The sequence below is a fragment of the Zea mays genome, chromosome 6, assembly GCF_902167145.1.
Source record: "Zea mays cultivar B73 chromosome 6, Zm-B73-REFERENCE-NAM-5.0, whole genome shotgun sequence".
In the NCBI taxonomy this organism is placed as follows: domain Eukaryota; kingdom Viridiplantae; phylum Streptophyta; class Magnoliopsida; order Poales; family Poaceae; genus Zea; species Zea mays.
The window spans coordinates 9,276,532-9,302,957 of record NC_050101.1 but is presented as its reverse complement, the minus strand read 5'-3'; the positions used below and the strand labels follow the sequence as shown (position 1 = coordinate 9,302,957).

General features: G+C 52.3%; 2 protein-coding genes and 1 pseudogene across 3 annotated transcripts; 1 reads left to right on the top strand and 2 right to left on the bottom strand.

The window, feature by feature from the left end:
- Positions 1–7,253: 7,253 nt before the first annotated feature.
- Positions 7,254–8,910, bottom strand: LOC103628973 (endoglucanase 19-like). Its single transcript, NM_001319715.1, has 2 exons — positions 8,698–8,910; positions 7,254–8,552 (listed from the first exon to the last, which is right to left on the bottom strand). The coding sequence occupies exons 1-2, from the start codon at positions 8,908–8,910 to the stop codon at positions 7,254–7,256; spliced, it is 1,512 nt and encodes a 503-aa protein (NP_001306644.1).
- Positions 8,911–22,274: 13,364 nt separating this feature from the next.
- LOC100275523 (uncharacterized) lies at positions 22,275–23,532 on the top strand. Its single transcript, NM_001149582.2, has 3 exons — positions 22,275–23,071; positions 23,144–23,239; positions 23,321–23,532. The coding sequence occupies exons 1-3, from the start codon at positions 22,297–22,299 to the stop codon at positions 23,365–23,367; spliced, it is 918 nt and encodes a 305-aa protein (NP_001143054.2). The 5' UTR covers positions 22,275–22,296; the 3' UTR covers positions 23,368–23,532.
- Positions 23,533–24,633: 1,101 nt separating this feature from the next.
- Positions 24,634–25,484, bottom strand: LOC103628972 (ATP-synthase-associated superfamily protein pseudogene; annotated as a pseudogene). The gene has a single exon (NR_159393.1). The product of NR_159393.1 is annotated as an ATP-synthase-associated superfamily protein pseudogene (transcript).
- Between the last annotated feature and the right edge of the window lie 942 nt (positions 25,485–26,426).

Below are 26,426 nucleotides of genomic sequence, written 5' to 3'. Positions count from 1 at the left end.
GAACTTCGCGTAGCATGGCCTCCCTAGCACGGCGTGGTAGGTTCCTCGGAACCCGACCACCTCGAACGTCAGGGTCTCCCTTCGGAAGTTGGAGGGCGTCCCGAAGCAGACGGGGAGGTCGAGTCGCCCGAGGGGCTGGACGCGCTTCCCAGGGATGATCCCGTGGAAGGGCGCAGCGCCTGCTCGGACGGAGGACAGATCGACGCGCAGGAGCTTGAGGGTCTCGGCGTAGATGATGTTGAGGCAGCTGCCCCCATCCATCAGGACCTTGGTGAGCCTGACATCGCCGACAACGGGGTCGACGACGAGCGGGTATTTCCCCGGGCTCGGCACATGATCGGGGTGGTCGGCCTGGTCGAAAGTGATGGGCTTGTCGGACCAGTCTAGGTAGACTAGCGCCGCCACCTTTACCGAGCAGACCTCCCGACTCTCTTGCTTGCGGTGCCGAGCCGAGGTATTCGCCGCATGCCCTCCATAGATCATGAAGCAGTCGCGGACCTCGGGGAATTCTCCTACTAGGTGATCTTCGTTCTTGTCGTCGTCGCGGGCCCTGCCACCCTCGGCGGGTGGCCCGGCCCTGTGGAAGTGACGCCGAAGCATAACGCACTCCTCGAGGGTGTGCTTGACGGGCCCCTGATGGTAGGGGCACGGCTCCTTGAGCATCTTGTCGAAGAGGTTCGCACCTCCGGGGGGCTTCCGAGGGTTCTTATACTCGGCGGCGGCGACAAGGTCCGCGTCAGCGGCGTCGCATTTCGATTGCGACTTCTTCTTGCCTTTCTTCTTGGCGCCGCGCGGAGCAGACGCCTCGGGAGCCTCTTCCGATGGGCGGCCCTGGGGCTGCTTGTCTTTTTGGAAGATAGCCTCGACCGCCTCCTGGCCAGAGGCGAACTTGGTGGCGATGTCCATCAGCTCGCTCGCCCTGGTGGGGGTTTTGCGACCCAGCTTGCTCACCAGGTCGCGGCAAGTGGTGCCGGCGAGGAACGCGCCGATGACATCCGAGTCGGTGATGTTGGGCAGCTCGGTGCGCTGCTTCGAGAATCGCCGGATATAGTCCCGGAGCGACTCTCCCGGCTGTTGCCGGCAGCTTCAAAGGTCCCAGGAATTCCCGGGGCGCACGTATGTGCCCTGGAAATTGCCAGCGAAGGCTTGGACCAAGTCGTCCCAGTTGGAGATCTGCCCCGGAGGCAGGTGCTCCAACCAGGCGCGAGCAGTGTCGGAGAGGAACAGGGGGAGGTTACGGATGACGAGGTTGTCGTCGTCCGTTCCACCCAGTTGGCAGGCAAGGCGGTAGTCCGCGAGCCACAGTTCCGGTCTTGTTTCCCCCGAGTACTTTGTGATAGTAGTCGGGGGTCGGAACCGGGTCGGGAATGGCGCCCGTCGGATGGCCCGACTGAAGGCCTGCGGACCGGGTGGTTCGGGCGAGGGACTCCGATCCTCCCCGCTGTCGTAGCGCCCCCCACGCCTGGGGTGGTAGCCTCGGCGCACCCTTTCGTCGAGGTGAGCCCGACGGTCGCGTCGATGGTGCTCGTTGCCGAGGTGGCCCGGGGCCGCAGGCGCGGTGTTGCGCGTGCGCCCGGTGTAGACCGAGGCTTCCCGCATGAATCGGGAAGTCGCGGCATGAGGTTCCGAGGGACAACCTTGCCTTCGGGAGGCAGTGCTCTCGGCCCGCCAGGCCGCAGCGCCTTCCAGGAGATTCTTGAGTTCTCCCCGGATTCGCCGACCCTCGGTGGTTGACGGCTCCGGCATCGCGCGGATGAGCATTGCTGCGGCTGCCAGGTTCTGACCAACCCCGCTGGATGCGGGCGGCAGCCTGATCCTGACATCGTCGGCGACGCGGTGCTGGAGACCTCGGGGCAGGTGACGTATTTCTCCGGCCAGGGGTTGGCCCACCCACGCCTGTCCGACGTCCCGACGGATCGGCTCAAGCGCTCCTGTTCCCTCGTTGAGCCTGGCCTGCGCCTCGCGGACTTGCTCGAGTTGTGGGTCATAACCCCCCGCCGGAGCGGGGACCACAGCTAGCTCCCGTGGGATGTCGGCGCGAGGCACCGGCCTAGGGAGATCACCGTCCTCCGGCATGCCAAGATGGTTGCCTTCGGAGGGATCCCCTAGCTCGATGTGGAAACATTCGCGGCTCGGGCCGCAGCTCTCGTCGCCAAGGCTGCGGCTTCCATCGGAACAGTCGGATAGGCAGTAGTCACATGCGGTCATGAAGTCCCGCACAGCGCTGGGGTTGCCAAGTTCGGAGAAATCCCAACCGATGCTGGGATCGTCATCTTCCTCGGACCCAGAGGGCCCGTAGGTCGAGACGTCCGTCAGTCGGTCCCAAGGCGACCGCATACGGAACCTCAGTGGGGTTGCACTCGCCTCAATGAGAGCGCCCGCCAAAACGAGGTCGTTTGGCGGGTTGAGGCCGAGTCGAAATGACGCAAGATGGGAGTTAGTCGTTACCTTTGGGTCGACGAGGAGCGACGTAGTCACATCGGGGACTGGTTGCACCATCATCTCTGGTCCGAGGGCGACTCCTGCAGGCTTTCCACGAGCGCGCCGGTGCCGTCTTCTTGCTCGGGGTCAGCGTGCCGCGGGGGGACGGCGCTTGCCTCCGTCTCGAACGCGAGGTCGACGTCCGGCGTGCCTTCCGTCGGGGTGTCGGGGGCGTCGATTTGCTCGACGGCCGACGAAGCGCGGCCTCCCACCTGGCCTTGACGGCCCCGTCTCCTCCTCCGTTGGCGGGGGAGAGAACGGAGCGAGCCCGAATGTTGCCCTTCCACCACGCGGGGAAGACGTCGTCGATTCTGCCGCCGGCTGGCGGGTTGTCGGCCGCCATTGTCGTAGTCGCGCGGCGGTGGAAGGAGTATCATGTCGTAGCTGCCGTCGAAGGACATGAACTCAAGAGTCCCGAAACGAAGCACCGTCCCGGGGCGGAGAGGTTGCTGGAGACTGCCCATCTGGAGCTTGACGGGGAGCTGTTCGTCAGCACGCAGCGTGCCCCTACCTGGCGCGCCAACTGTCGGCGTTTCGAGACAGGGGGGTCGCTAAGCCGACGAGTGAGTGTGCTGCGTGCCCCAGCCCAGATGGGTCGAGCGCGTGGGCGAGCGCGAAGGGGGGAGAGGCGAGGTGGCCGGAGTCGAGCGTGAGAGAGGTGGAAGTCCCGCGGCCTTCGTGTTCGTCCCGCGCCCAGGTCGGGTGCGCTTGCAGTAGGGGGGTTACAAGCGTCCACGCGGGTGAGGGAAGCGAGCGGCCCCAAGAGAGCGCCTGTCCCGTCCTCGGTCCCGCGCGGCCAACCTTCCCTGAGAAGGCCCTGGTCCTTCCTTTTATAGTCGTAAGGAGAGGATCCAGGTGTACAATGGGGGGTGTAGCAGAGCGCTACGTGTCTAGCGGAGGGAGAGCTAGCGCCCTAGGTACATGCCAATGTGGCAGCCGGAGAGATCTGAGCACCCTGCTGGTGTGATGTCGTGGCTGTCGGAGGTGCGGCGGAGCCTGGCGGAGGGACAGCTGTTGGAGCGGTCGAGTCCCTGCTGGCGTCGTTCTGCTTCCGTAAGAGAGCTGGGGGCCGCCGTCGTCATAGAGCTTGTGGGGCGCCATCATTGCCCCTCTGGCGGAGCTGGCCGGATGGGACGCCGGTCTTGTTCTCCGTGACCTGAGTCGATTCGGGGTAGGATGATGATGACGCTTCCTGTTGACGTGGCGGTCTGTGCCCTAGGCAGGGCGACGTGGAGGTTCCTCCGAAGCCGAGGTCGAGTCCGTCTTCTGTTGCCGTGGCCGAGCCCGAGCCATGGGGTCGGGCGAGGCGGAAGTCGTTCGGCCGAGGCCAGGGCGAAGTCCGAGCCCTGGGGTCGGGCGAGGCGGAGTTTCGTCGTCTTCCGGGTCTCAGCCCGAGTCCGAGCCCTGGGGTCGGGCGGAGCGGTAGTTCGTCGTCTTCCGGGTCTCAGCCCGAGTCCGAGCCCTGGGGTCGGGCGGAGCGGAGTTCGCCGTCTTCCGGGTCTTAGCCCGAGTCCGAGCCCTGGGGTCGGGCGGAGCGGAGTTCGCCGTCTTCCGGGTCTCAGCCCGAGTCCGAGCCCTGGGGTCGGGCGGAGCGGAGTTCGCCGTCTTCCGGGTCTTAGCCCGAGTCCGAGCCCTAGGGTCGGGCGGAGCGGAGTTCGCCGTGGCGCCTTTGTCAAGACCTGACTGCCGGTCAGACTCACTCTGTCGAGTGGTGCTGCAGTCGGAGTGGCGCAGGCGGCGCTGTCCCTCTGTCAGACTGGTTAGTGGGGCGGTGGAGTGACGGCGGTCACTTCGGCTCTGCCGGGGGCGCGTGTCAGGATAAAGGTGTCAGGCCACCTTTGCGTTAAATGCCCCTGCAATTTGGTCAGTCGGTGTGGCGATTTAGTCAAGGTTGCTTCTGAGCGAAGCCAAGGCCTCGGGCGAGCCGGTGATGTGTCCGCCATAAAAAGGGGGCCTCGGGCGAGACGGAAGTCTCTCGAGGTCGGCTGCCCTTGGCCGAGGCTAGGCTCGTGTGAAGCATGATCGAGTCACTCGTGTGGACTGATCCCTGACTTAATCGTACCCATCAGGCCTTTGCAGCTTTATGCTGATGGGGGTTACCAGCTGAGAATTAGGCGTCTTGAGGGTACCCCTAATTATGGTCCCCGACAACGATGTAGGGAAGTGATCCAATCTTCATATCTGAGAAGTTCAGCGATCCGAATCGATTAATACTCAGCTGAGGATCTCCAACCACACGACATATGTAGCAGTTAACCCTTGCATATGTCAACTTGCCCATGGGTTTCTCAAGACCAGAACGGGTCCCCGCCAACCGAGAGCTCAGTACCCCACCATCCAGCCTCTTGCCAGGTGGATACACGATACTCTCGCCATCTCTCCACTCCCATTGCGGGCCAGCCTTTCTGGTATTGGTCCAGCCAAGGCTAAGCTTACCCATGACGAGGCATGTGGCCAGTTAAAGGGTCCTAGATCAGCAAGCCTACTTTCGGTGCGGTCCTTAATCGACACAGACGGGCGACCTTTCCTGCTCAACGTCTGGTCTCATATTAAAATAATTCTGAAAACCTGGTACCTGTCAGAGGTACCCTACTGAAATGATGAAGTCATCAAGGCCTTTGATACCTTCATCATTCCAGCCCCTTTTTCTTTGTAAAAACATGATTCATACATCAAAATATTTTGTTCCTTGTCTATAAGCAGGCTAAGCATATCTAGCTTTTCAAATCAGGTATCAAGGATGATAATCAATAATTCAAGGAAGTTATGCAGCAAAGGTTTAACCATTCAACTCCTACCACCTAATGTAGCATATAAGTGATAAAATGTTTTTAAAATAGTAAGGAGGTGACAAATGCACCGGGGCTTGCCTTGGTGAGGAGGAGAGTCGGGTTCTTCTACCAGGATATTACAGTTAGCAGCAAATCTAAATGGGGCACCTTCTGGAGGACCTTCAGTGACAACCTCAGTTTGAGAAGTTTCAGAGGGAGGAACAAGTTCCCCTTCCACTTCCACTTCAAATTCTTCTTCAAGGTGCTCTACAAGTCAATTCGAAGTATATGAATGCTTATGTAATGATATGCTATGCAAACTCTCGCTTGGGGAGAGGTAGAAAAGTTTAAATACTTTTAACTGAGCATACTGTGATTATACACATGGTTCTAGGTTTTTTAATAGTGGCACAAAATTATCAAATTAAACTTACTTCAAACAATTAGATAACTAATTAGATTAAAGTTTACTAAACAAGTTTCTGGTTCTCTAAGTAAATCAAACCTAAACATACGCAAATTTCTACCAGGAGCTATTCTAAGGGTATATAACTTTTCTGCAAATTTTCACAATTTTTGGTGCGCTGGTTTTATTTCTAAAATTCATTTATACATTCCAGAGGCACTTTTAATTACCCAAAAATTTAATTATTGCTGCAAAAATCCTAAAACTGTTCTTAGCAGAAACTACAAAATTTTGCGGATTCAACAAAATTGGTTTCACAATTTTTACATTTTTCTTCATTTTCTGGTGTATTTTACAAGTTGTCAACTAAAAGAAAAGGGGAAAACTGCAATAGTGACTGGGTCGAAACCAACCTGTTGGACACCAAAATGAGCGGACGGTCCGGCCCTTAGGCCCGGACGGTCCGCGTGTCCCGAGATTAGATTAACTCGGATGTTTATCCTTATCTTGTGCGTGGTTATCCATCTAATCACGTGGGAGTTTGTTGGCTATCTCTTAGGAAAATGTCCAGACCTCCTCCCCTATAAATATAAAGGGGTACGGCCGATTGAGAACCCCCGAGCACATTCCAATCGAACCAATTACCTTATTTACTTTTCCTGCCCTAGGAGTAGATGTAGCATAGTTCTAGTTGTAGTCTCCCACATATCCACCTCCATCCCTATTCGACTCTACGTCGTCTAGATCCGTCTTCGGTGGCCTGCCGATCCCAAGACAACCCTAGGATCTCACCCCTCCGGGGGGCAAGATCTAGTTGTCCATCCAAGACCTCTTCCTCGAATTGATCTCTTAATTCCTAGGCGGCTCCACGTCGTATGGGGACGCCCTGGGTGACCTATCGACCCAGAGCACCTTAAGATCTTTTCCCCCACGGGACGAGATCTAGATTCCACCAAGGAGGAGGAAGACGACCCTGTCGCTAGGTCGCGGACCGTCCGGTGTGACGCAGGGAAGACACCGCTCCTGCGCCCAGGTCGCGGACCGTCTGGCCCCTGCTTCTTGTTGAGTTTTGGAAACTCTACAACTTTGGTATTTTAATTTTTGGCAAATTATGGCTAGATCTCATATTTCACTTTTGAGCTCAAAACTGGAGTTTTTCAAACTAGGTTTTCCACTTTATCCATCACCACATCTCCTTTTGAGTTTTTCTTGGTCCTAGTGAATGCAATATAAGTGTGTTACAATACAAAGATGCCAATGCATATGATGTAATGCCAAGTTTTAGTTTCTAGTAACACCAGGGGTGTTACAAAATTACTCTTCTAGTCCAGCTTTTGAAACCTTTTTTAATGAAAAAAAGTTGAGCAAATTGTACGATAATTCAAATACCAATGGAGCTTACGGTGCAATTTGAAATAAATGCGTACGAGCGCAGGCACTATCGCCGCCGGCACTACTGACGGGGGAGCTCGACCAAGCCTTTTGCTCCGGCGCTCCCACACTGTCAACACAACACGACTAGACTAGGAGGAGTACGCACAGTGACACGATACAACGCACGGCAAACAGCAGCAGCAGCAGGAGCAGCATCTGCGTCAATACTTGGTGGTGCCGGCGAAGTAAGCGAGCACGCCGACGAGCGGCGCGTTGATGTAGGTGGCGGGCTCGGTCTGGCCGTAGCTGTCGCGGTCGTCGACGAATCCGTCGCGCGCGTCGGGCCCGCCCACGACGGCGCCCACCAGCACATTGGCGTCGGGCGCCGCCGAGTGCAGGTACGCGAACCCCTGGTCGCAGCCGATCCTTGCCGGGTGCGCGCGCACCGACGGCATGGACGCGCCGCGGTGGTGCAGCCGGCGCGGGTACCGGTCCCCGAACCCCACCATGTAGGACGTCCCGGCGGGGTTCTTCCCCAGGATGTAGTCCACCTGGCGCTTCGCCAGCGCCACCAGCTCCGCGGGGGCCACCTCGCCCCGCCCGCCGCCGCACGCCGCGGTGGCGCCGGCGGACCGGAGGTACTTGGCGTACGCCAGCAGCAGGAACGTGGTCGCCGTCACGTACTGCATGTTGCTGCTGCCTTCACGGTAGAGGAGCCCGCCCGGGGTGTACTGCCCGGCCTGGAACCCGCTGGCGCCGGGCACCAGCGAGCAGATGTAGCTGTCGGAGTGCGCCTTGTAGGGCTGCAGCCCCGGGAGGTTCCGGCCCCGGTCCCGGCGCAGGACGGCCCTGGCCAGCAGCACCTTGGTGCCGATGCGCTTGTCGTCCCAGCTGAAGGAGTAGTCGTCGTCCCCCGCGCCGTCCTGGGCGCCGTTGGCGCGCACGTACGCCATGAAGGTGGCGTTGCCAGAGGCGCGGTGCAGCCACGCGGCCGCCCACAGCAGCTCGTCCTCGTACCCGGAGTAGGAGCAGTAGAACGGGCAGACCGCGGAGCTGAGCGCCCCCGCGCTGTAGGAGCCCCGGTGGCGGTCGGCGAGCTCGAACGCCAGCACTGCGGCGCGGACCAGGCGGGCCGCGTACGCCGGGTCGGCGCGGCGGAGCGCAACGGCGGACGCCGCCAGCGCCGCGGCCGTCTCGGCGGCCACGTCGGAGCCCGGCGCGCCCCCGGCGCCCACGGCGTACACGGCCCGCGCTGTGTCCATGTCCTCCGGCCGCTCCCAGCACCGGTGGTCCTGCGCCGGGTCGCCCACCTGGACGTAGAGCGTGCCCGGGGTCGACGTGGCGGCCTTGAGCAGGTAGTCGGCGCCCCAGCGCACGGCGGCCCTGGCGTGCGGCAGCTCGGCCCCCATGAACTTGCCCATGTCCGCCACGCTCCACGCCAGCATCGTGGTGGTGAACGCCATGGGCAGGCCGAACTTGACGTTGTCGCCGGCGTCGTAGTACCCGCCCACCAGGTCCACCTGCACTCCGTCCGGATATAGATGTACAATCGAGGTGAGGTGGCCATCGCCCATCGGTGCCTTCGTGGACGTGGACAGTGCGAGCAAGAGACTACTACTCCATGCTGTTTCTATACACTATAGCAGGAGGTAGAAGCATTATTACATTGTGCTGGGCGCCGTCGCTGAGGCCGGAGTCGCCGCGCCAGGCCATGCGGTTGCCCGGCGGCAGCTTGCCGGAGCGCTGGCCCTCGAAGTAGATGATTGACTTGGCGAGCGCGTCGGCGTAGTTGAAGGCAGCGGCGAGGCCCGGAGCGAGGAGCAGCAGCAGCAGCACGGCGGCGCACAGGCTGACGAGCAACCTGCTCTGGGTCTCCATGGCTGGCTAGTGAGTAGTGACGGTTGGGGAGTGTGAGAGTGATAGTCGCCTCTCTATTTGACTATTTGTAGAGAGAAGGGGAGCGGAGCGGCCGGCACGACGGTTAAGTTAGTTGGAGCCGAAGCTTTTTCTCTTAATCCGGCGGCGGTTTCCTCCCTGAATCGACGCCGTACTCCCTTCCCTGTTCCCTCCCTCCCTCACACAAAAGCCAAAAGGACGCAGATGGAGTTGGCCGGTGCGGTGCGGTGCGGCGCAAAGGAGAAAAAGCCGCCGGCTGCCGCGGGCACGGGAGGAGCCGAGGACCTGAATGGCCCCGGCGACCGGTCGGCTTTTCTTTTGTTTTCAGTTTCCAATGCAGACCAGCAAGCGGCAGGCGGCGGAAAGCAAAAGCAGTAGAGAGCCGGCGAGGCATGCATCGCATCCTGTTGTGTTGTCCCCAGGCGGACACAACAATGGAACGCCTGGACCGGACCTCTGTCTTTGACTCTTTGAGGAGTCAAGACGTTACTGCTGTGTTAGCAACCTCCAATCACATGAACACAACAACCACCACCAAAGCAACATGCATACACTAGTACAGAGATAGAGTTTGGGAAGTAGCAAGTAGGGAAGGGAAGAAGATGAACCGGATTGAGAGGTGAAGAAGCATTAGAAGCACATCTCAGCGGAATGAGGAGAGACGCCTAACCGCCATAGGAAGGAGTAGATGATACGAGTGGTGTATTCTGAATATTCGATGGTCCCCGACCCTTGCCTTGTTTCTGCTCTTTGTAGTGCTCCTTTCAGTTAGTTGTGCTGACGTGTACCATATAGGCCAGGTTCCTAACATTACCCCCTTCTTAAGCTTCGGCTTGCCCCCAAGCCGATATAGAACCTTTGAAGCACCAGGATTCTAAGGGAAAGTGGTGAACTTATTCTTAATTACATCGTGACTCACAAAAGGATCCTGATTGTATACGACATCATTTCCATAGTATACAATTTCCAGCTGACAGGGAGCATCACATTGCTGCTGGTGTACTCCCTCTTGATTTGGAGGCTGCCATGGGAGCTTCTTGAACAGGTCACAACACCAAATTGCGATAATTGTACCACTGATGGTGAAAGAAGGCCATGATACTTTCCACAAGTAGATGCAAAACAAGCTTGCAAATCCCCCATCAGCTATGTGGAATAATGCCCCTTGTTGCTGCACCACTAGATACAACTCAATATATGCAGCACTGAACATTGCACAAAAGCTTCTTTCCGGTCCACTAGCCAAAGTTGCAAATATTTCGTTCAAGTTGTGGTCGAAAAACAGGAATAACTGAACAACCATGTCAACCAGATCAATACCACTTTTCTCCTTCATTATGCTAGCCAAGAACCCCACACGACGAATAGATATTTCTGAAACCGAGTACATTTGTTGTGCGCAATGAAGGTGTTTGTCTTCTTCACGTTCAGATAATACTACAACAAAAAATATCACCAATTGGCATAGCATCTCAGAGAGGCCCTCATGAAAGGAGCAGGAAGTATAGCTTGGAACTATTAACCCATAGGAATTTTCGTCAGATGCAACAAGGCTCACATCATCGGTCTTCAGTTCTTGGGCAAGAGATAGTGTCCAAGACATGCATGTTTCACTTGTGATCAATAAATGCAAGACGACATAGCACTGCTCAGAAATTGTACTGACCATGTCCAGAGTGCCATGGACTCCAGTAGAGAAATATACAAACTTCATCAGCACCAGCGGCTCAGAGCTAGTGTTATGGTACTGCCAAGGTGGCTTCCAGACAACATTTCTCTCAAGCTGAAATGTAGATAATGATGAATTTGCATCCGTCAGCACACATGCTACTCCACTGTGATAGCACTGCAATAACAGAGGCATACTTGAAATAACTGTCACCACAGCCACAACAACTGCATCTCCAACCAAATACATAGGCACAAAAGGTGGCCAGGGAATTGCCAATAGTATCCAGAGAACCGATGCTTTGCACCTACTAGGCATGCTTTCGAACACTAGCTGAATACCCAATGGAGCTGGTGGAGGTGTGCTTGAAACAACCCTCACCACAACTGGTAGGGGCTCGATGAGTTTGGTGATGTCATGTAACACAGTCGCAGAAAGTCTAGGCACCGCAACATCATTGTTGCTCTTGCAGTCGTCGTTGACACTCTTAGGTGGGGAAGTCGGTGCAGCCAACGAGGTCGCTGGTGTAGTAGGAACAAGTGCGACATCAGCAGCCACTGCTTGTGCACCCCTTGCAGCAACCTTCACGCACAACTTATCCGAGTTGATGTCATCGGATGCCGCCTTTACATGGTTGACGCTAGGGCCTTCAGCAAGGACTAGAGATGGCATGATGTTGGTGATGCCAGGAACATCATTTGTGGCCGACACTGCTGCATTAGCAAGGTTGGTGACAGGTACGTGCACCTTCACTATGGATGAATGAAAGGGAATTAGGCTTACACTTAGTTCCTATATAATTTTGGTGGTTGAATTGCCCAACACAAATCTTTGGACTAACTAGTTTGTTCTAGTGTATAAGTTATACAGGTGTCAAAGGTTCACAACATAGCCAATAAAATGACCAAGTGTTGGGTTCAACAAAAGGGCAAAGAGCCAACCGTAGGCCCTCTGGTCTGGGCGCACCGGACTGTCCGGTGTGCCACCGGACAGTGTCCGGTGCACCACCGGACAGTGTCCGGTGCACCAGGGGACTCCAGCTCGAACTCGCCACCTTCGGGAATTTCCAGGGGCTCTCGCGCTATAATTCACCGGACTGTCCGGTGTACACCGGACAGTGTCCGGTGCGCCATGGAGAAGCGGCCTCCGGAACTCTTCAGCTTCGGGAAAAGCCAACGGCTCGTCAGCTATAATTCACCGGACATGTCCGGTGTGCACCGGACTGTCCGGTGTGACTCCAGCACAACGGCTATCCCGCGCCAACGGCTACCTGCAGAGGCATTAAATGCGCCGCAGCGCGCGCAGACGTCAGGTTTGCCCATACTGGCGCACCGGACAATGAACAGGAGCTGTCCGGTGCGCCACCGGACATCAGGGGTGGCCCACAAGTCAGAACTCCAACGGTCAGATTCCAACGGCACTAATGACGTGGCAGGGGCACCGGACATGTCCGGTGTGCACCGGACTGTCCGGTGCGCCATCGAACAGACTGGCTCCCCAACGGCCACATTTGGTGGTTGGGGCTATAAATACCCCAACCACCCCACATTCATAGCCATCCAAGTTTTCCAACTTCTAACCACTTACAAGAGCTAGGCATTCAATTCTAGACACATACAAAGAGATCAAATCCTCTCCAATTCCACTCAAGCCTTTAGTGACTAGCGAGAGAGATTTGCCGTGTTCTTTTGAGCTCTTGCGCTTGGATCGCTTTCTTTCTTTCTCTTTTGCTCTTGTGATCAACACTCAATTGTAACCGAGGCAAGAGGCACCGATTGTGTGGTGGCCCTTGCGGGGAAGCTTTGTTCCCGGTTGATTGAGAAGAAGGAAAGCTCACTCGGTCCGAGGGACCGTTTGAGAGAGGGAAGGGTTGAAAGAGACCCGGCCTTTGTGGCCTCCTCAACGGGGAGTAGGTTTGCAAGAACCGAACCTCGGTAAAACAAATCCACGTGTCACTCTCTTTATTTGCTTGCGATTTGTTTTGCGCCCTCTCTTGCGGACTCATTTATTATTACTAACGCTAACACCGGCTTGTAGTTGTGATTATTTTTGTAAATTTCAGTTTCGCCCTATTCACCCCCCCTCTAGGCGACTATCAATTGGTATCAGAGCCCGGTGCTTCATTAGAGCCTAACCGCTCGAAGTGATGTCGGGAGATCACGCCAAGAAGGAGATGGAGACCGGCGAAAAGCCCACTACAAGCTACGGGAGCACTTCATCGGAAGAGTCCCGCACCAAAAGGAGGGAGAAGAAGAAGAGCTCCTCCAACAAAGGGAAGGAGAAGAAATCTTCTTCTCACCACAAAGAGAAGAAGGAAAAATCTTCTTCCCACAAGCCGCATCGGAAAGGCGATAAGCACAAGAGGATGAGGAAGGTGGTCTACTACGAGACCGACACTTCATCAACATCGACCTCCGACTCCGATGCGCCCTCCGTCACTTCTAAGCGCCAAGAGCGCAAGAAGTATAGTAAGATCCCCCTACGCTACCCTCGCATTCCTAAACATACACCTTTACTTTCCGTCCCATTAGGCAAACCACCAACTTTTAATGGTGAAGATTATGCTATGTGGAGTAATTTGATGTGATTTCATCTAACCTCTCTCCACAAAAGAATATGGGATGTTGTTGAGTATGGTGTACAGGTACCATCAATAGGGGATGAGGACTATGACACGGACGAAGTGGCCCAAATCGAGCACTTCAACTCCCAAGCCGCAACTATCCTCCTTGCCTCCCTAAGCAAGGAGGAATACAACAAAGTACAAGGATTGAAGAACGCCAAGGAGATTTGGGACCTACTCAAGACGGCGCACGAGGGTGATGAACTCACCAAGATCACCAAGCGGGAAACGATCGAGGGGGAGCTCGGTCGCTTCCGTCTTCGCCAAGGGGAGGAGCCACAAGACATGTACAACCGGCTCAAGACTTTGGTGAACCAAGTGCGCAACCTCGGGAGCACAAAATGGGATGACCACGAAGTGGTTAAGGTTATTCTAAGAGCTCTTATTTTCCTTAACCCCACTCAAGTACAATTAATTCGTGGGAATCCTAGATATCCACTAATGACCCCCGAGGAAGTTATCGGGAATTTTGTGAGTTTTGAATGCATGATTAAGGGCTCCAAGAAGATCAACGAGCTTGACGAGCCTTCCACCTCCGAGGCGCAACCGGTGGCCTTCAAGGCAACGGAGGAGAAGAAGGAGGAGTCTACACCAAGTAGACAACCAATTGACGCCTCCAAGCTCGACAACGAGGAGATGGCCCTAATCATCAAAAGCTTTCGGCAAATTCTCAAGCAACGGAAGGGGAAGGACTACAAACCCTGTTCCAAGAAGGTTTGCTACAAGTGTGGTAAGCCCGGTCACTTTATTGCAAAATGTCCTATGTCTAGTGACAGTGACAGGGGCGACGACAAGAAGGGAAGAAGAAAGGAGAAGAAGAAGTATTACAAGAAGAAGGGCGGCGATGCCCATGTTTGTCGGGAGTGGGACTCCGACGAAAGCTCAAGCGACTCCTCCGACGACGAGGACGCCGCCAACATCGCCGTCACCAAGGGCCTTCTCTTCCCCAACATCGGCCACAAGTGTCTCATGGCCAAGGACGGCAAAAAGAAGGTAAAATCAAGGTCCTCCACTAAATATGAAACATCTAGTGATGAGGATGATGATAAAAATGAGGAGGATAACTTGCGCATTCTTTTTGCTAACCTTAACAAGGAACAAAAGGAAAAATTAAATGAACTAATTAGTGCCATCCATGAAAAGGATGATCTCTTGGACTCCCAAGAGGACTTCCTAATCAAGGAGAATAAGAAACATGTTAAGGTTAAAAATGCTTACGCTCTACAAGTTGAAAAATGTGAAAAACTGTCTAGTGAGCTAAGCACTTGCCATGAGATGATTGACAACCTTAGAAATGAAAATGCTACTTTAAATGCTAAGGTTGATTCACATGTTTGTAATGTTTCAATTACCAATCTTAGAGATGATAACGTTGACTTGCTTGCTAAGATTGATGAATTGAATACATCTCTTGCTAGCCTTAGATTAGAGAATGAAAATTTAATTGCTAAGGCTAAAGATTTTGATGTTTGCAATACTACTATTTCCGACCTTAGAACCAAGAATGAAATGTTGCATGCTAAGGTTGTAGAACTTAAATCTTGCAAACCCTCTACATCTAATGTTGAGCATGTTTCTATTTGCACTAGATGTAGAGATATTAATGTTGATGCTATCCATGATCACCTAGCCTTAATTAAAAAACAAAATGATCATATAGCTAAACTAGATGCTAAAATTGCCGAGCACAACTTAGAAAATGAGAAATTTAAATTTGCTCGTAGCATGCTTTATAATGGGAGACGCCCTGGCATCAAGGATGGTATTGGCTTCCAAAGGGGAGACAATGTCAAACTTAATGCCCCTCCTAAGAACTTGTCTAACTTTGTCAAGGGCAAAGCACCCATGCCTCAGGATAACGAGGGTTATATTTTATACCCTGCAGGCTATCCTGAGAGCAAAATTAGGAAGATTCATTCTAGGAAGTCTCACTCTGGCCCTAACCATGCTTTCATGTATAAGGGTGAGACATCTAGTTCTAGGCAACCAACCCGTGCCAAGTTGCCTAAGAAGAAAATTCCTAATGCATCAAATGATCATGCCATTTCATTTAAAACTTTTGATGCATCTTATGTGCTTACTAGCAAATCCGGCAAAGTAGTTGCCAAATTTGTTGGGGGCAAACACAAGGGCTCCAAAACTTGTGTTTGGGTACCCAAAGTTCTTGTATCTAATGCCAAAGGACCCAAAACAGTTTGGGTACCTAAAGTCAAGAACTAAATTTGTTTTGTAGGTTTATGCATCCGGGGGCTCAAGTTGGATACTCGACAGCGGGTGCACAAACCACATGACCGGGGAGAAAAGGATGTTCTCCTCATATGAGAAAAACAAAGATCCCCAACGAGCTATCACATTTGGGGATGGAAATCAAGGGTTGGTCAAAGGTTTGGGTAAAATTGCTATTTCACCTGACCATTCCATTTCCAATGTTTTTCTTGTTGATTCATTAGATTACAACTTGCTTTCTGTTTCCCAATTATGTCAAATGGGCTACAACTGTCTTTTTACTGATATAGGTGTCACTGTCTTTAGAAGAAGTGATGATTCAATAGCATTTAAGGGTGTGTTAGAGGGTCAGCTATACTTAGTAGATTTTGATAAAGCTGAGCTCGACACATGTTTAATTGCTAAGACTAACATGGGTTGGCTCTGGCACCGCCGACTAGCCCATGTCGGGGTGAAGAATCTTCATAAGCTTCTAAAGGGAGAGCACATTTTAGGACTAACCAATGTTCATTTTGAGAAAGACATGATTTGTAGCGCATGCCAAGCAGGGAAGCAAGTTGGCACTCATCATCCACACAAGAACATAATGACGACTGACAGGCCACTGGAGCTCCTACACATGGATCTATTCGGCCCGATCGCTTACATAAGCATCGGCGGGAGTAAGTACTGTCTAGTTATTGTGGATGACTATTCTCGCTTCACTTGGGTATTCTTTTTACAGGAAAAATCTCAAACCCAAGAGACCTTAAAGGGATTCTTGAGACGAGCTCAAAATGAGTTCGGCTTAAGGATCAAGAAAATAAGAAGCGACAACGGGACGGAGTTCAAGAACTCTCAAATTGAAGGCTTCCTTGAGGAGGAGGGCATCAAGCATGAGTTCTCCTCTCCCTACACGCCACAACAAAATGGTGTAGTGGAGAGGAAGAATCGAACTCTATTGGACATGGCAAGAACCATGCTTGATGAGTACAAGACACCGGATCGGTTTTGGGCCGAAGCGGTCAACACCGCCTGCTACGCCATCAACCGGTTATATCTTCACCGAATCCTCAAGAAGACATCATATGAACTCCTAACCGGTAAAAAGCCCAATATTTCATATTTTAGAGTTTTTGGTAGCAAATGCTTCATTCTTATTAAAAGAGGTAGAAAATCAAAATTTGCTCCTAAAACTGTAGAAGGCTTTTTACTTGGTTATGACTCAAACACAAGGGCATATAGGGTCTTTAACAAGTCCACTGGACTAGTTGAAGTCTCATGTGACGTTGTGTTTGATGAAACTAACGGCTCTCAAGTAGAGCAAGTTGATCTTGATGAGATAGGTGAAGAACAGGCTCCATGTATCGCACTAAGGAACATGTCCATCGGGGATGTGTGTCCTAAGGAATCCGAAGAGCCTCCAAGTACACAAGATCAACCATCCTCCTCCATGCAAGCATCTCCACCAACTCAAAATGAGGATGAGGCTCAAAATGATGAAGAGCAAAATCAAGAAGACGAGCCACCTCAAGATGATAGCAATGATCAAGGGGGAGATACAAATGATCAAGAAAAGGAGGATGAGGAAGAACCAAGACCGCCACACCCAAGAGTCCACCAAGCAATCCAACGAGATCACCCCGTCGACACCATCCTCGGCGACATTCATAAGGGGGTAACTACTCGATCTCGGGTTGCTCATTTTTGTGAACATTACTCTTTTGTTTCCTCCATTGAGCCACACAGGGTAGAGGAAGCTCTCCAAGATTCGGATTGGGTGGTGGCGATGCAAGAGGAGCTCAACAATTTCACGAGGAACGAGGTATGGCATTTAGTTCCACGTCCTAACCAAAATGTTGTAGGAACCAAATGGGTCTTCCGCAACAAGCAAGATGAGCATGGTGTGGTGACAAGGAACAAAGCTCGACTCGTGGCCAAAGGGTATTCACAAGTCGAAGGTCTGGATTTTGGTGAAACCTATGCACCCGTAGCTAGGCTTGAGTCAATTCGCATATTATTGGCCTATGCTACTTACCATGGCTTTAAGCTCTATCAAATGGACGTGAAAAGTGCCTTCCTCAACGGACCAATCAAGGAAGAGGTCTATGTTGAGCAACCTCCCGGCTTTGAAGACAGTGAGTATCCTAATCATGTCTATAGGCTCTCTAAGGCGCTTTATGGGCTCAAGCAAGCCCCAAGAGCATGGTATGAATGCCTTAGAGATTTCCTTATTGCTAATGGCTTCAAAGTCGGCAAGGCCGATCCTACACTCTTTACTAAAACTCTTGAAAATGACTTGTTTGTATGCCAAATTTATGTTGATGATATTATATTTGGGTCTACTAACAAGTCTACATGTGAAGAGTTTAGTAGGATCATGACACAGAAATTCGAGATGTCAATGATGGGGGAGTTGAAGTATTTTCTAGGATTCCAAGTCAAGCAACTCCAAGAGGGCACCTTCATTAGCCAAACGAAGTACACTCAAGACATTCTTGCTAAGTTTGGGATGAAGGATGCCAAACCCATCAAGACACCCATGGGAACTAATGGGCATCTCGACCTCGACACGGGAGGTAAGTCCGTGGATCAAAAGGTATACCGGTCGATGATTGGTTCATTGCTTTATTTATGTGCATCTCGACCGGACATTATGCTTTCCGTTTGCATGTGTGCAAGATTCCAATCCGACCCTAAGGAATCACACCTTACGGCCGTAAAACGAATCTTGAGATATTTGGCTTACACACCTAAGTTTGGGCTTTGGTACCCTAGGGGATCCACATTTGATTTAATTGGTTATTCGGATGCCGATTGGGCGGGGTGCAAAATCAATAGGAAGAGCACATCGGGGACTTGCCAGTTCTTGGGAAGATCCTTGGTGTCTTGGGCTTCAAAGAAGCAAAATTCGGTCGCTCTTTCCACCGCCGAAGCCGAATACATTGCCGCAGGACATTGTTGTGCGCAATTGCTTTGGATGAGGCAAACCCTGCGGGACTACGGTTACAAATTAACCAAAGTCCCTTTGCTATGTGATAATGAGAGTGCAATTAAGATGGCCGACAATCCCGTCGAGCATAGCCGCACTAAGCACATAGCCATTCGGTATCATTTTCTTAGGGATCACCAACAAAAGGGGGATATCGAGATTTCTTACATTAACACTAAAGATCAATTAGCCGATATCTTTACCAAGCCACTTGATGAACAATCTTTTACCAGACTTAGGCATGAGCTCAATATTCTTGATTCTAGAAATTTCTTTTACTAGCTTGCACACATAGCTCATTTAAATACCTTTGATCATATCTCTTTTATATGCTATGACTAATGTGTTTTCAAGTCGATTTCAAACCAAGTCATAGGTATATTGAAAGGGAATTGGAGTCTTCGGCGAAGACAAAGGCTTCCACTCCGTAACTCATGCTTCGCCATCACTCCGAGCAACTCTCTCTTCTTCAGGGGAGAAATGAGCATCAAGGAAAAGGACTTCATCCTTGGGGGAGAGAGTAAAAGCTCAAACGCAAAAGGACTTCGTCTTTGGTATAATCTTAACTCACTTATTTATGACCAAAGGGGAAGATTGCACACCAAGGGCTCTAATGATTCCGTTTTTGGCGATTCATGCCAAAAAGGGGGAGAAATGAGCCCAAAGCAAAAGGACCGCACCACCACCACCAAATTCAAAAACTTAGTGCTTTCCAAAAGTCTTTATCATTTGGTATCCTATTATGTTCAAAAGGGGGAGAAAGTAGTATTTCAAAAATGGTATATCAAAACCCTCTTGAACACTAAGAGGTGGATCTCTTTTAGGGGGAGTTTTGTTTTGTCAAAAGAAAAGCATTTGAAATAGGGGGAGACAATTTCAAATCTTGAAAATGCTTTGCAAACTCTTATTCATGTACCTTTGACTATTTGCAAAAGATCTTTGAAATAGATTTACAAAAAGAATTTGCAAAAACAAAACATGTGGTGCAAACGTGGTCCAAAATGTTATATAAGAAAGAAACATTCCTTGCATATCTTATGAAGTAGTTACATTGGCTAAATTCCAAGCAACCTTTGCACTTATTTTATGCAAACTAGTTCAATTATGCACTTCTATATTTGCTTTGGTTTGTGTTGGCATCAATCACCAAAAAGGGGGAGATTGAAAGGGAATTAGGCTTACACTTAGTTCCTATATAATTTTGGTGGTTGAATTGCCCAACACAAATCTTTGGACTAACTAGTTTGTTCTAGTGTATAAGTTATACAGGTGTCAAAGGTTCACAACATAGCCAATAAAATGACCAAGTGTTGGGTTCAACAAAAGGGCAAAGAGCCAACCGTAGGCCCTCTGGTCTGGGCGCACCGGACTGTCCGGTGTGCCACCGGACAGTGTCCGGTGCACCACCGGACAGTGTCCGGTGCACCAGGGGACTCCAGCTCGAACTCGCCACCTTCGGGAATTTCCAGGGGCTCTCGCGCTATAATTCACCGGACTGTCCGGTGTACACCGGACAGTGTCCGGTGCGCCATGGAGAAGCGGCCTCCGGAACTCTTCAGCTTCGGGAAAAGCCAACGGCTCGTCAGCTATAATTCACCGGACATGTCCGGTGTGCACCGGACTGTCCGGTGTGACTCCAGCACAACGGCTATCCCGCGCCAACGGCTACCTGCAGAGGCATTAAATGCGCCGCAGCGCGCGCAGACGTCAGGTTTGCCCATACTGGCGCACCGGACAATGAACAGGAGCTGTCCGGTGCGCCACCGGACATCAGGGGTGGCCCACAAGTCAGAACTCCAACGGTCAGATTCCAACGGCACTAATGACGTGGCAGGGGCACCGGACATGTCCGGTGTGCACCGGACTGTCCGGTGCGCCATCGAACAGACTGGCTCCCCAACGGCCACATTTGGTGGTTGGGGCTATAAATACCCCAACCACCCCACATTCATAGCCATCCAAGTTTTCCAACTTCTAACCACTTACAAGAGCTAGGCATTCAATTCTAGACACATACAAAGAGATCAAATCCTCTCCAATTCCACTCAAGCCTTTAGTGACTAGCGAGAGAGATTTGCCGTGTTCTTTTGAGCTCTTGCGCTTGGATCGCTTTCTTTCTTTCTCTTTTGCTCTTGTGATCAACACTCAATTGTAACCGAGGCAAGAGGCACCGATTGTGTGGTGGCCCTTGCGGGGAAGCTTTGTTCCCGGTTGATTGAGAAGAAGGAAAGCTCACTCGGTCCGAGGGACCGTTTGAGAGAGGGAAGGGTTGAAAGAGACCCGGCCTTTGTGGCCTCCTCAACGGGGAGTAGGTTTGCAAGAACCGAACCTCGGTAAAACAAATCCACGTGTCACTCTCTTTATTTGCTTGCGATTTGTTTTGCGCCCTCTCTTGCGGACTCATTTATTATTACTAACGCTAACACCGGCTTGTAGTTGTGATTATTTTTGTAAATTTCAGTTTCGCCCTATTCACCCCCCCTCTAGGCGACTATCAATGAATATGAGCTCACATGATCGTAGCAGCTCTTATCTGTATTAGCATTGATGTGATCTTGAGATGCACCCCACTGAATGTTTAGCTCACAGCAACCATCATAGATGTTTCGACCATGTAAGTCTCCAAAAGCTCCTGCTGCCTCATGTTTTGTTTCAAATACCACATGAGCCAACACATGGTCTGAGTCCCCAAACATGTGGACATGCTCAACCTTTCCATATGGAGCAAAAACTGCACGGACCACACTCTCAGTGATGGGGTAACGGACCTGGCGTATAGTGACTTCGAGGACGCGGCTTGGTGACCTCCAGTCACTCCTGGGCATTTCACCGAACAACTTGCGAGCACCGTTCTGCAGGCTGCGCCCCCTGCCCAAATCTGAGCTCAAACCGCCATAATCGCGAGCACCAATCTCACAAGCCATCTCGAAGCCAACAAATGAGGGAAAATTTCCAGAGATTCGAAAGCCTCTGAGTACCAATTGTTAGCAACCTCCAATCACATGAACACAACAACCACCACCAAAGCAACATGCATACACTAGTACAGAGATAGAGTTTGGGAAGTAGCAAGCAGGGAAGGGAAGAAGATGAACCGGATTGAGAGGTGAAGAAGCATTAGAAGCACATCTCAGCGGAATGAGGAGAGACGCCTAACCGCCATAGGAAGGAGTAGATGATACGAGTGGTGTATTCTGAATATTCCATGGTCCCCGACCCTTGCCTTGTTTCTGCTCTTTGTAGTGCTCCTTTCAGTTAGTTGTGCTGACGTGTACCATATAGGCCAGGTTCCTAACATGCTGCTACTACGTACAGGCTACAGCAGCAATCCTCATCTATGCCTCACCCTGACCCTGCTGCGGCTCTGCAGTGTCGCCAGTCTGCATGCAGCCATGAATGATGGGTGCTGCCTTTTTCACCGGTCAATCACGCAAAGGGGCCAATTCCCTGTATGCCACTGGAAAATATACTCATTCCTTATATGCCACTGACCCCACATGTCATAGACACCAAAAAATATACCTATATGCCACTCAGTGGCACACAAGGGATGAGTATAAAATCTGATGGCATACCAGGAATTTTCTCAAGCGGCAAAGGCATGGCGAGCACGGCCACCTAGAGCAGACAGCAGAGGCGTTTGGTTGGTTGACCACACAGGACAAGCCTCGGAGTAGACCGGGACCGGGTGGTCCGACCGCCGGGGATGGGCTACGTGGCGCCTATCTAAAACGCCCCTGCGCATGGTCCAGTGGGCCGCAGGAAGGATCTCTTCACCTGGGCCGCTTTGAGCCCGCGAGCGTGGCAATCGTCTCTTGCGCGCGACGAATGCAAGTGGCCGTGGACACCACACGCCAGTCCGTCCGTCTCCGCCAGTCGATGGCACGCACGGCACGATATCCAAACCGGCCGCGGATAGCTGTGGCCGCCGTGCCACCTGCTGCTGCAGAGGCTCTCTCTCTCTTTCTCTCCAGCTTCGCGCCGCTGCCGCGACCTACCATGGAGCTCTGCCTCGCCGCGCGCGCCGGGACGACGGCGGCCGCGTGCCGGAGGAGGGCACCGACGACTACAGGCGTGCCGAAGAAGAAGAGGCACGGCGGCGGCACCGTGCGCGTACGGTGCGCGGCGACGGCGCCCATGGGGGAGAAGACGGAGTACCGGGACGGCCCGCTGGAGCGCGCGTTCATGGGGCTGTTCGCGCGCAAGATGGAGAAGTACGCGGCGAAGAAGCCGGCGGCGCAGGCGAAGGAGGAGAGGGCGGTGTGGGAGTGGGACTACGAGAGCTTCGTGGACGTGTCGCGGCGGGTGATGCTGGGGCGCACGCGCGCGCAGCAGCAGCAGGCGGTGCGCGAGGTGCTGCTGTCCATGCTGCCCCCCGGCGCGCCGGCGCAGTTCCGGCGGCTGTTCCCGCCGACGCGGTGGGCCTGCGAGTTCAACGCGGCGCTGACCGTGCCCTTCTTCCGCTGGCTCGTCGGCCCCTCGGAGGTGGTGGAGGTGGAGGTCGGCGGCGTCCGGCAGCGCAGCGGGGTGCGCATCGAGAAGTGCCGGTACCTGGAGAGCAGCGGCTGCGTGGGGATGTGCGTCAACATGTGCAAGGTCCCCACGCAGGACTTCTTCACCAACGAGTTCGGGCTCCCCCTCACCATGAACCCAAGTGAGTGCTCTGTCTGGCTCTATTATTCAGGGGAGCGGGTGATGAACATGGATTGATTGGCCATCCGTGCAGATTTCGAAGACATGAGCTGCGAGATGATATACGGCCAGGTGCCGCCTCCGTTGGAAGAGGACCCGGCGTCGAAGCAAGCTTGCTACCCGAGCCTCTGTGAGTGGTGATAGCTCGCTCCCAGATTCAGCAGCACAGACTGAAGCATTCTAAACCGACCTTTTGCTTTGTTTTCTTCAGGTTCCATGTCGACGCCATCTGCCCCGGCCTGTCCGAAGCTTCAGTAGGTCCATACATGCATGTGCAGAGTTTGCCGGCCGGACTTGGGATGGAAAAAGTATCATTAGTATTTTTTTATACAGAAATGTAGCTTGTAAACTATTAGTAAAGTTACATACAATTTGTTCTGAGCCAGGACAGAGCACTCTGTAATAAAGAATACTTTTCTCAAACCCTTGGTATGAGAGGGTACAATGACGCCACTACATATTGGAGCCTTTGGTATGTCTGGGTATGTGTTTGTAAACGGGTGCCGATGGAGTGGGCTGGGCCTGGATTGTACGTACTCAAACATATTGGAGGCCCAACTCCTCGTCGCATTTGTATGTAGTGGGCTCAAAAACCGTTAGGTACAACAAGGCCGTCGCTGCATCCTCGATTCTTTCTTTCTTTCTTTCTTTTTGCATCTTTTCAGTGACAAGGAATTTGGGTTTGCAATTTCCACGTCTATACATACATTCTGCCCCTTCTCTCCACGCAGGAAAGGAATAGGAAAAGAGTGAGAGAGAGAGAGAGAACCGTCAAACTGTGAAAGGTGTAGAGCTGGAGAGTGACTCAAATCCAACTCTTTTTCCTTTTCTTTTTCTGTGACGTCGTTGTCGCCGCCGTCGTCCAAATGAAAGACTCCAGGCAAGGCAAGCAAGGCAGCGCAGTTCATGCCGGTCTTCGTCGTCGTCTCGCTCGTCCTCGTCCTCGTCCAGATGAGACCGGCACGGGGGGTTCCATGCCCGCATGATCCTCCCCCGCGCGAGATGCATCATGCATGGCTTGGTTATGTAGCGCACACGTGATGATCGCCGTAACAAAGCTCAACTCAGGAAGGATAGATAAACTAGTAGAGGAAGATCAAGCATGCAGACATGCAGTTGGTCGTTCATTCAAAGCTGGTTGGCTATCACACGTACGTACTTCGTAGTAAAGCTCGATCGGTCGGAACAGATTCAAACTAGGAAGGTTCCATCTATCTCTATTCTTCTTCAGCTTTTGTCTAGCTAATTTCCACACAGCATCATATGCAACGACGACCCTGCTGCTCTGCTGCTGTGAGTGTGTGTCATTCTTTGGAAATTGGAATTGTATTTAAAGATAGAGAGAGAGAACGTCACTGTCACCAACTTGGAAATTAGAGGATGAGTCGATGGGAGGAGGAGGAGGAGGAGGAGGAGGAGGATGACGGGGCCAGGGCGGGGTCCGCCGTCACGGACATGGACGCGATCGAGCTCGTAGAAGAGACTGATGTTTTGATAAGGATCGAGTGCTGCCGTGGAGGACGATCAACAATCACAGAATTGTTTGTTGCTGTTTATTACATTCTTTATTCGATGCCTTTTTTTTCGTACCCCAAATCAAAGCACGTACATCTCAGGATGATCTCCATGACTCCATCGTCGTCTACCTCTGTACATATCACAGCATATTATGCCCTCGCCTCCCGGCCCAAATGAAACTAATCAAAGAATATACACACGGCAGCAGAGATGTGTCTTTGATATGTACGCACCATGCACACACGTACGAACGCGCTACTGCTTGTCGATGACAACGGCGACCAACGGCGGCGGCGGCGGCGGCGCACGCGCACCCGCGGGTCCGTCTTTTCCCGGCGGCGGCGGCGCGCGGGCGTCGGGGCTGAAGCGGAGCGCGAGGCAGACGACGGGCGGGGTGCCGGCGAGCACGAGTCCGAGCGGCACCATCCACAGCTGCGCGTACGACGGGTGGAACGCGACGGCCCACCACGCCAGCAGCGCGGCGCCGGCCACGGCGGCCGCGGCGAGGCACACGTCCACGGCGGCGGACCCAGCGGCCGCCCCCCAGTCTCCGTGGCAGCGGAGGTCGTCGATCTTGACCACCACCGACGACGACGACGACGACGCGCCATCATCTTTGCCGACGGCGGCCGCGAGCGGCGGCGCTCTCTCGCTGCTGCTCGGGTGCTGGTGGTCAGTCGGCTGCATCTGGCGCATCGTCAATTGGGTCAGATCACGGCGCGGTGAGCTCATCCGCCTAATATAGGCACGCACGCAGGAAGAGGAAGGTGCATGCGCGCGAAAGCGCGAACTGAGGAACGAAGGCGGCCAAGGCTAGGGCGGGGGGCGGCGCGTCCACTTGTGGCCATCTGTCTACGTGCATTTGACGTTCCGGTACTCAGGTCTGAATGAAAGCAGCAGGCGCTGCATCACCTGGGACTTGCCTCATGCAGTGTAGGCGTTTTCTCCGTGTCTCTCTATCCATAAATCCAATGGCTTACTAGTCCGTATTTTATGTGTTTTGTTTTTATTTCTAAACAAATTCACGGACTTTTGGAGGAATTAATTAATAGGGTGTTTGGTTTGAGTAAAGAGTTAGTCTACATCTTCTCAATTTTCAGTTTTTTTGTTTGATTTATGAAATAGAATGAGTTGATCTATCACCATTTAGTATTAATATGAGTAATGAGCTTATTTCATCAAATTTGATGAATAAACCTATGACGCACCACCTCATTTTTTGGATTAAGTGATTTCGCAAACCAAACATCACCTAATTCTATCTTTAGACACGGAGGCTGGCTTTGTGGCCTGTGTAGCACCTGCTAAGTTTTTTCTTTCTTTCCAAACCTCTATTTGTTTCTCAATTTCTTTGTGTATCTCTCTCACGAGATCTTCCAACCTTTTTAAGATGTTGGTTCAAACTGTAGGGCCCGTAACACCTAAGGTGTCGTTTGGTTTATGTATTGATAATGTAATGGGTAACTAGTAACGTTAAATCATATTTATTTAAGTCTAACCGCAATTGAATACCAAACTAGATATGGACGGTTTATTCAAATTTGTTACCATCGGTACTTAAGCGTGAACTATTACCATTATTATTTACGTTATATTTCGTGAACCAGATGACATCTAAGAGGGGAGCGGATTATGTAACTTGAAAAATGTACTTGTAACATTACCATTCATGTTAGCTTTTATATTTAGTAATTTAAAGACTAAAACTAAATAAAATGAATGAACTAAAATTTACTCCATATAAACTAGACACCCCCACCGGTGTTGAGAGCCTCGTGGCAGCTAGGAGTGGTCTGCCA